Raw genomic sequence first — 10,881 nt, 5'->3', positions numbered from 1 at the left:
TTGGTGATCAAAGATGCCTCTTATCAACAATTGAGAGTGATTCATGGTTGTGGCATCAAAGGTTTGGACACCTAAACTTCAAGGGCTTGAACCTATTGAGCAGAGAAAGCATGGTGACTGGTTTACCTCAAATCAAGGCACCAAATCAGTTGTGTGAAGAATGCATATCAGGTAAACAAACCAGAAATTCTTTTGTGTCACTAATACCTACTAAAACTGTGCAGGTTCTGGAATTAGTACACACTGATGTGTGTGGTCCATTGGAGGTGAATTCAATAGGAGACAATAAGTACTTTGTCACCTTCTTGGATGACTACACCAGAAAACTCTGGATCTACCTAATGAAGAATAAGGATGAAGTGTTTGAGATTTTCAAAAGGTTCAAGGCTCAAGCAGAGAATCAGAGTGAAACCAAGTTGAAAAGGTTGAGGTCAGATGGAGGAGGTGAGTATGTATCAACCAAGCTTCATGAGTTTTGCACAAAAGAAGGCATAGTACATGAAGTCATAGCACCATACACACCACAGCACAATGGTGCAGCAGAAAGAGCAAATAGAACCATACTCAACATGGCCAGATGTATGCTCAAAACCAAGAATCTTCCAAAGGTGTTTTGGGGTGAAGCTGTCTCTACTGCTGTGCATATTCTAAACAGATGTCCAACCAAAAGATTAGATGGAAAGACACCAGAAGAAGCTTGGAGTGGACTCAAGCCTAGTGTGAGTCACTTCAAGATCTTTGGATGCATTTGCTTCAAGCATGTTCCTGAGCACAGAAGGAAGAAACTAGATGAAAGAGGAGAGAAAATGATTTTCTTGGGCTATCATTCCACTGGCTCCTACAAAGTGTTTGATCCAAAGAACAACAAAGTAATCATGAGTAGAGATTTGAGATTTGAAGAAAATCAGTGCTGGAATTGGAACACCAACACAGAAGTGAGCAAAGATACACATCTACAAGTTGCTTCTAGTTTGAACAATGGTGAAAGTGAACAAGAACCAGAAGTTGCTAATCCTATGGCTGCACCAACCATCAATCACAACACATCTCAGAGACACAGACAACCACCAACAAGATTCAGTGATTATGAGGTGTTTCATGACTCAAACATCACTGAAGAGGGAGATCTTGTGCATATGGCTCTCTTGGCTGAGCAGGAACCAGTAAGCATAGAAGAAGCTTTAAACCAACCAAAATGGATTGAGGCAATGAATGAAGAACTAAACTCAATCAATAGAAACAATACTTGGAGCCTGGTTGAATTACCAAGAGGAAAAAGGGCTATCAAAGTCAAGTGGATATACAAGACAAAAGTAAATCCAGAAGGGGTAGTAACCAAGTACAAAGCAAGGTTGGTTGCCAAAGGTTTCTTACAGAAACAAGGACTGGATTATGATGAAGTCTTTGCACCAGTGGCAAGACTAGAAACAGTGAGGCTAGTGGTTGCTGTGGCAAGCTACAACAGATGGGAAATCCATCAAATGGATGTAAAGTCTGCCTTCTTGAATGGTCCTCTAGAGAAGGAGGTGTTTGTGACTCAACCACCTGGTTTTGTGGAGAAAGGCAGAGAAGATCTGGTCTACAAACTGCATAAAGCATTGTATGGGTTGAAGCAAGCTCCAAGGGCATGGAACAAGAGGATAGATGCATTTTTGAAACAGATTGGTTTCCAAAAATGCACCTCTGATCATGGAGTCTATGTGAAAAGCAAGGATAAGGCAGAATCTCTAATTGTGTGCCTCTATGTGGATGACTTGCTGATAACTTGCTCAAACTCTGATCAAATTGCAACCTTCAAACAACAAATGAAGTCTGAATTTGAAATGACTGATCTAGGAGAGTTAGCATACTTCCTAGGCATTGAGTTTAAGAGGACAAAGCTTGGCATAGTGATGCATCAAAGCAAATACTTAGCAGATGTGTTAAAAAGGTTTCACATGACATATTGCAACATCACACACACACCAGCAGAAGCAAACTCAGTGAATTTTCAAGTTGAGGAGGAGAAACCAGTTGATAAAACTCTGTTTAGACAGATGATAGGCACTTTGAGGTACATATGCAACACCAGACCTGACATTGCTTATGGAGTAGGTGTAGCAAGCAGATTCATGGAGAACCCTCTCCAATCTCATCTGGTTGCTGTGAAGAGAGTGTTGAGGTATCTTAGAGGAACTCTTGGCCTAGGAATCTTGTTTCCCTCTAAACAGAACATCAATTGCAAGCTGGAATTGATTGGTTTTTCTGATGCAGATTAGTGTGGTGATAAACTGGATAGGAAGAGTACCACAGGTTACTTGTTCAAGCTAGGGGAAGCACCAATTAGCTGGTCTTCTAAGAAACAAGATGTTGTGGCCTTGTCTTCTTGTGAAAGTGAATACATAGCTGCTTCTATGTGTGCACGACAAGCAGCCTGGATGAACACTTTAATGGAAGAACTTGGTTGGCTCGAAGAAGAGGATGGTATTCTTATGATGGTTGACAACAAGTCAGCCATTAATCTTGCTTTAAATCCAGTTGCTCATGGAAGGAGTAAGCACATTGAAACCAGATTCCATTACTTGAGGGATCAAGTTGAAAAGAGAAGAATAAAACTTGAGTATTGCAAAACTGAAAATCAACAAGCTGATATATTCACCAAGGCATTGAAAAGAGAGAGGTTTGTGAATCTCAGAGAGCAAATTGGGTTGAAATCCATTGAATGAAGGCTGAAATTAAGGAGGAGTATTAGAGAAGTTATAATTCTAGCCTTTTATGATGTAATTAGCTGAGTTTCCTTTATTAGAAACTTTTGGTAGTTAAGTTGGTTGGTGAATTGCTATAAATAGAAAGTAGTTGCTAAACATTGAGTTGAGTGCATTGTATTGATTTGTGAGGCTCATTCAATACAAGAGGTTATTCATTGTTAATTCTATCTTCTTCTCTTCTACTCAAGTTCACTTTCTTTCCTAAATTCCATTGCCTTTGGTTGCTGTCCATGATTGCATTGTGTATGCAAATGCTGTGAGTTTGGCACTGGTTTGTTGGTTCTGGTTTTAACATCTAATAGTTCAATTTAAACTTAAAATTGGTAACTCAGATGGTCGGACTGGTTGAACTGAGTCAATCAGTTTTTTTTTAAAAAACAATCAAAAAATGTCATTTTGAGATAAAAAAGTAAATATTTTTCGGTAGTTATGTTTATCATTTCTTAACTTATATAACAAATTTTTCGTTCTTTAATCAAATTTTAAACTTATTGTTCAATTTTGCTGCAATTAAAACATAATTCATACATTGTTTGACTATGTTTTTAACTTATTTATGAAATTTCATACTAGTAAAATCCTCTTTGTTTTTTTGTTTCTCATAGGTATCATGCACTGGAGTTAATCCTGTCCGAGCCGGGAACATCCAAATGTATGTGAGGCTAACTCTCCAGTTGATATTTTTTCCATCTACAAGACTCGAATCCAAGACATTACTTAAGGAAAATCAAACATGTATTACTTGAACCAACGCCATTGGTAAAATCCTCTTTGTTTGTTATTTAAGTAGGTATGATAACGTTATTAAATTTAGAGTATAAATATATTAAATAAAGTTAGCTAATATTATGACTTTTTTTAGAGTTTTTAATGTTAACCGAGTTAACTGATCTAATTATTCTCCCACTGTTCCAACTAGTAACATATTAACACCATGCCCTGCCCGAGTTATTGGTCGGTCCGAGTTTAATAACATAACACATGTTTAGATATATTTAAATAAAATAAGAAAAATAAATTTAAATTGACACAAAACTAAATGGATATCAAATGTATAATATTATATTTATTTTTAAGCTCAATTTTTTTATATTGAAAATATATCATAATTAAATTTTAATTAGTGTATCTTATAGAGTATAATCAATAATGTAATCATTAATCATGAATTAATTGATGATGAGTTATATGGTATATATATTTTGGTTAGGAATGAGTGAGTTATACGTTAAATAGATTCAGCATTCTCAATGAATATGATTTACATTTCACCTATCAACCAAAGATATGAGAATTGAATCTAAACTGATTTAAAAAAAATACTTCAAGTAGACATTTTAAATTATTGGAAAGAATAGTTTATCACCAAAATTTGCATACAAATATAATGTTTAATTTTTTCTATAATTTTAGAGAAATATATATAAATAAAGTAGTTGAAAGAAGAAATTTACGAATAAAAGTCTTACAAAGAAATCACGTGAAAAAGCTAAGAATAGGTGAGTAACACATATTTCTTTCAATAATAATAAGAAAGTATTTAATGCATAGTGATTTCCTGTCCAGAAACACGTTCTCAAACACTTAATCAAGATATATTATATGAATTAAAAAAATTAAATATTTATGATATTTTTATATTTAGTTAATTTTGATTGATTCGAGACAAATTTGAGTACAATAATCAATGATTCAATAACACAAAACTAAAGACAGCTGTATCCACGCGCCTGTGTAAACACAACGTCATTCCGTACAGATGAAGAGCACATGGCGTATCGTCACGCGCAAAAGGTGAGATGGTGAAAAACATAAGTTTCTAAAAACGGCATAAAGAAGTAAAGCATAGTAAAAAAAGAAAGTTGTATGAAACTGGAAACAAGCACCAACCCTAAGCTATGTTACACTCCATTTTCTGGTGTAGATTGCAAAGAAAAAAACCCTGATAGAATAAAATAAATAGCCAAGTTTGAGAGTAGAGATAAACACACTGTGTTTGTTCTTTTTCCCCTTTCCCCTTTTTCCCTTTCCTCTCTCTATAGGGTTTCTTTCAATGTTTTGAACTCCAAGTATCCAAAACATTTTCTCTATTTTTTCACTAATTTAGTTGCACTTGGGGTACTGACCCAGAAAAGAAGGATCAACAGGTACCAACCAAGAGAAAGAAATTATTATAAATAAGAAAATGGAAAAATTGAGTGAGGGTAAGGAATAGAAGAGGTTTGGGTTTGAAGTAGAAAGAAATATATAGAATTGAGATAATAAGTAATAATAAGAATATGGGTAGAGGAAGAGTGGAACTGAAAAGAATAGAGAACAAGATAAACAGACAAGTAACATTTGCAAAGAGAAGGAATGGACTTTTGAAGAAAGCTTATGAACTTTCAGTTCTATGTGATGCTGAGGTTGCTCTTATCATCTTCTCCACACGTGGAAAACTCTATGAGTTTTGTAGCTGCACCTCTGGGTATGTATAAATATATTTATTACTTATTCATATTTTGTTTGTGTTTGATCTTCTATGCTGCATATTATTATATATATTCTTATATGTATTTGAATGGAGTTCTTTTATTTAGATATTTAATTCATATCTTTGTATAACTCCTTTTCTTATTGTGCATCTATTATATATGTTATTTGTGGGAGATCTACATACTCTCTTTAGATTTGTTTGCTTCAACAAATTAAAGAAGGCTATTTCAATTTCCTTTTTTTAATATTTTATTCATACACAAACTTGAATGAAATTCTTTGATCTACATCTCTTTTTCTTATTTTGTTGCTACTTTCTCTTTATATATGGGAGATCTACCTGGTTATTTTTTTTCTTGTTTTGTATCTCTCCTTGGATTTGTTTGCTTCCAAAGATTTCCTTCAAAGAATGATATTTCTCATTTTTTATATTTAATTTCCACTATTTTTTATTATTATCCACACACACTGCTTCAGTCCTTTTTCTTCCTATATTAGCTTGAGAGAAATTTTGTGTTTTTGTTTAATTCTGTTTGGTTTCAGTTTCTGATGTAATGAAGTTTCAATTAATCTTGATTATAAAGTTGTTATATGGTGAGATCTGAGGATCTACGTACATGACCTATGGTCAAATGTTCAGCCTTTGATTACTTGTACTATAGCTTTTGTTATATGATTTTTGACTAGCTTTAATTTCTCTAATCTGTTTTCTCCCTAGTCTTGTTTTTGAGGAATTCTGCTTATGAAAGTTTCAATATCTAAAACCCTTTATTTACCTGACTCTTGTTTGTGTTCTATGGTTGAAGTATTTTGCTTTCTAGATTTTCCTAAGAAATTTGGATAAGTGGGTTTTTGACAACTTGAAGTTGTTAGCAGAATACTAGATTATGTTGAAATGAAGTTCTTATGACTACTTTTACTTTGAACACATCTTCCTATGAAGCAAGGACAATATGTGATTGAACATGACGTTCATCCACTGTTTTGCAACAAAAATAAATAAATCTCTATTCTTTTATCCTAAAACCAATAACTTTGTATTTGGGAAACATTTAAGAGTGATTATATGTAACTCTACCTGAAAATTATGTTGAATATTATGTTTAAATCTCTAACCATATTTGCAAAAGGTTATTTTAATTTATAATATCATTTTGGTACCAATGCAAAAATTATATTTCTCTTCACTATAGTAATAACCTTTTCTTTGGGTACATAGTAAGATTATTCTTTCTCATTTTGATAACAATACTTTGTTAATAAATATAATTTATTATAAAATATTATAATGTTATTGAATTCATATAACTGACTTCGTCTACCGAGATTGAAGTTTGGTTATTGTTATATCTCTAATGGTCCGTTCTTGAAAGAATACAATATCTCTACTTCTTGCGGCTTTCATATTTATTGTATCTGACATTTTATAACCAAATTCTTTTTTCCGAGACCCGAAGTATATACACTCCTATGTTATATTGTCTAAATTCTTTTTTTTTCTTCATATTTTGGAATGTGAATAATAGTTATGTATCTAAATGCGCGCTCTCAAATGATTGAAGGATGCATTCTTCTTGTATCATGCTTTCTTTGGAAGCTCACCTTTTTGGGGTCTTGAAGATATCATGTTTATGAGATTGGTTGCGGTCTATGTTGCTTCAACCCAAAAAGACCTAATAAGATTGACATCTTGCAATATGTATTTGATTTTCTTTTAATTTGTGTAGTTCATCCTCCGTGCTCAGTTGAGGTGCTTTTGATATTGTCTTCCCGAGTCTGATACCATAAGCTTTGCAATAGGCCTTAAATAGATCATGATACTCTCCACCATTGTTTCATACATTTCATATTCTTGCCCATCTAACACTTAATTAATTTTATGAATGTTGATGGTACTTGATCTTTGTTTTTCAACAACTACATTCACACTCTTCTAGAATAATCATCAATGAATGTTACAAAGTAATAGGATCTTTCATGAGATATTTTTATACGATACAAATACATCTGAATACACAAATTCAAGTACCATATTTTTCTCACATTTCTTATAAAACGAGAAGCAACCTTTGCTAGTATGCAACCCTCATGCATAAGTTCAAGCACCTCTTTGCTAGTTTACATTTGGAATGCCAATGGATAAACCCAATACCCATTTTAATCTTTAAGAGACTTAGTTGATAGATATAATCTTTAAGAGACAAAAATTTTAAACCACAAATCTTTCAAGGATATGAATGATAATTTACTAATTAATATATAAGTTATTGCAAGTTTGAAAGCATCGAATTCTAACCATTTGATACCATATTATACACTTGATGTATCTATACCAAGATATGTCTCAATTTAATGGTTCTTATATTCTTTTCCTACAATCAGAATGGTCAAAACACTTGAAAGGTACCAAAAATGCAGCTATGGTGCAGTGGAAGTTAACAAGCCTTCCAAAGAGCTTGAGGTAGAGATTACTTTTGTTTTTAATGACATTATATATAGCATATTTTTGAAAGCTTACATAGGCAAATATTAATTAATTGCTACAACTTTGCATTTGCCAACTTATATTTCTATCTTATGTGAGTCTATTTAAAATCTAAAGTATCTATCTATTCATTTTGTCATTAACCAATCATTATTTTGTAAAATAACAAGATTAAAATTATGAATGGTTGAGTTTCAATAGTACCATCTTTTTAACTCAAGCAAATTATATTTTCTGCTACATTGGCAAGAACTTTTTGTTAACTTTCATATTTCATTTTCTGTTGTAGCAGAGTAGCTACCGTGAGTATTTGAAGCTAAAAGCAAGATTTGAGAGTCTTCAAAGGACCCAGAGGTATATTTCATGCAAAAGTACATTAGAAAATAAAATAAAATAAAACCATATCCCTTATAAAACTCCTAATATGGCCACTCTTTTTGTCAACACAAAATTTGTTCCTTTTCACTAAATTTTCTTTGTTAGTGACTATTGATCCCTCATTTGCATGATTAGTTTTTGATTAAGACCATTGCATTTGTTCCTTAATGCAGAAACCTTCTAGGTGAAGACTTGGGCCCATTAAACACCAAAGATCTTGAGCAGCTTGAGAGACAACTGGATTCATCTCTCAAACATGTGAGGTCCACTAAGGTAATGAAATATCAATGTACATGTGGCATTGTTTGGTTCATTAAATGTTAGAAAAGAAATAAAATATATGCACCAACAATATATAAGTTTTATATACTATCATTATATGATCAATTATTCATATTTTATAATCATCGACTCTTAATAAAGTAATACAAATGAATGATGGATGATATTCGTATTAGTTACTAGTTGTTGTGTTGGCTTTTGCCACTAGACTAATGCACTTTTTACATTGTGATTATCACATCTTTTGCAAGAAATTTTCTCCTTGATATAATGATGTAGATGCATTGATTATCATAAATAACATAATTATCAGTATATGCTATATAACAAAATAAATTTTAAATTTGGTCTTGAAAATAATATAAAATTATGGTTGAAAGTGTTGGTTTGAGTTTATATTCTTTTACTGTTTAACTAGTGTGATGTTTTCCTATATGAAGTTTATTATGACTCCTATTATATGACACAATCTGGAACATAATTTTGCAGACCCAATTCATGCTGGACCAGTTATCTGATCTTCAAAACAAGGTACAGAGTTTGTGCATTAACTAGGAGAATAAGACAACTTTATGTGTGCTGTGCCTAATACTTCTAAGCTATTACTTGGATACAGGAGCAAATGCTGGTAGAAACAAATAGAGGTTTGGCCATGAAGGTAACATTATATACAAACAAGATTTGCAACCTTGCAACTCTTGCTTATGTTTAGTTGCATAAATTTTATAGAAGATCGAGCGCACAAGACTCCGACTAATTGGAGTTTGGGAGGGTAAATGTACATAGCCTTATCCTTGCAAGCGGATAAACTGTTCAAATCCTAGAAATAGTCTCTCCACTAGCGGGTGAGACTGCGTACATGTATCCTTCCCATATCCCACTGTACCGCCTTTTTTGATATATATATATATGACCTTGTGTGAGAACATTTGGTAGTAATATTTGTTCCTACAAATGTTTAAGAATACAACCTTGCATCTCTATATTCTTGTCCAACCAGATTGGAATTGCATTTATGAAAGTTAAATCTTCTACAAGTCCTTCATTTTCTCCACATAGATCCACATTCAACATCAGTATATATATATATATATATATGTATTGATATTATTGTTATATTTTCCCTGTGCCATAATATGATTGTGCACTAGCCTTCATAGTTATGGCATTGAAATACTATTCTGCATTATTTAATGTATTATTCTTCCTTTCAAATTAAGCTCTTCTGATAATAATATGATGAATGAAAACTGTTTATTGGGTAGCTGGAAGAAATCAATTCAAGAAACCAATACAGACAATGGGATGATGGTGAACAAAGTATGCAATATGATACACAGAATGCTCACTCTCAAGGCTTCTTCCAACCTTTGGAATGCAATCCTACATTGCAGATAGGGTAATATATACTCAATTTCTTCTTTGTTTGTGTTTGATTTATATTAAGTTTTGAATGTAATATCTATATATTGTCAATATAAAGGTTTATATGCAGCTAGTACATTATCTACTATTCATTTGCATTACGTTTTTGTAGAGTCAATGAATATTAAACACGAATGGTAGCTGATACAGTAAGAGTAGTAACAGTGTATAAGACTCATATATTGTTTTTGCATACATTTTTTCTCTCTTAAGTTTTTAACACTTGTCCCTTTGATTCAGTACTGATTACAGGTATCATCATGTAGCCCAAGATCAGCTAAATGCAACAACTCAAGCTCAACAAGTGAATGGATTTATACCTGGATGGATGCTTTGAACTAAGCTCACCATTTTGCTATCTACATAATGATAAAAGCCCAAGACCAAAGACAAATATGATTGTTAATGTTGGCAATGAATGTGTAAATGCTAAATTTGCTTCTGTTATTTGTTTTGGTATAAAAACTGCAGTGACTGACTTAAAATTATTAAAACTTTAGCCATTGATATATGGCATTGGCATTTAAGAAGTTTATTGTATTTTGAATATCTAATGAAGGAGAACTTTGCATTAGAACTTAAGCATGGTTTTCTCATCAAGATGCATTTATTAGTGCTTGTTGGACTATGATATTTTTTTGGGTACTATCAAAGATATTTTCTCACCCTTTTGGATAAGTAATTAGTACATGGTTGTCTCTCCCAACAAATGTCGCTATCAGGATCTGAACCATTTTAGACTATATATGAAAATGTAATAAATACATCTTGATGTTGTGGCAATCTATTTAGAATTTTGAAAAAAATACATGCATTATAATACGAGTTTTTTACCGTGTCCCCACATTATCTAGTATTAATGTTTAACTATCATTTATTTTTAAATAAAAGTAATACAAATAAATGATAGATAATGTACTGACGGTAGGGCTAGAAACAAGCCGAACTGAGTCGAACCATAGCTCAGTTCGGTTCTGCTCGATAAGTATTGGTTCAAACTCGACTCGAGTTAGATGCGAGTTATTTTTTTAGCCGAGTTCGACTCGGTTAAAGTTTGCGAACTGTTCGACTCAGTTTGAATAGGAACAT

At 32.6% G+C, this 10,881-nt stretch overlaps 1 protein-coding gene across 6 annotated transcripts; it reads left to right on the top strand.

Moving 5' to 3' along the window:
• Positions 4,679-10,388, top strand: LOC109334990 (developmental protein SEPALLATA 1). 6 transcript variants are annotated; one of them, XM_019571012.1, is made up of 8 exons: positions 4,679-5,214; positions 7,605-7,683; positions 7,997-8,061; positions 8,259-8,358; positions 8,857-8,898; positions 8,984-9,025; positions 9,633-9,723; positions 10,098-10,353. In XM_019571012.1, the coding sequence occupies exons 1-8, from the start codon at positions 5,027-5,029 to the stop codon at positions 10,127-10,129; spliced, it is 639 nt and encodes a 212-aa protein (XP_019426557.1). In that variant the 5' UTR covers positions 4,679-5,026; the 3' UTR covers positions 10,130-10,353. The 6 variants fall into 6 exon arrangements, with proteins under 6 accessions (XP_019426557.1, XP_019426555.1, XP_019426556.1 ...); XM_019571010.1 differs by having other exon boundaries at positions 4,680-5,214; positions 8,000-8,061; positions 9,633-9,766; positions 10,045-10,353; XM_019571011.1 differs by having other exon boundaries at positions 4,680-5,214; positions 9,633-9,747; positions 10,065-10,353.

This window comes from Lupinus angustifolius, chromosome LG20, assembly GCF_001865875.1.
Source record: "Lupinus angustifolius cultivar Tanjil chromosome LG20, LupAngTanjil_v1.0, whole genome shotgun sequence".
NCBI classification, from domain to species: Eukaryota; Viridiplantae; Streptophyta; class Magnoliopsida; order Fabales; family Fabaceae; genus Lupinus; species Lupinus angustifolius.
The sequence above is the reverse complement of the archived record's forward strand: the minus strand, read 5'-3'. Positions and strand labels throughout refer to the sequence as shown.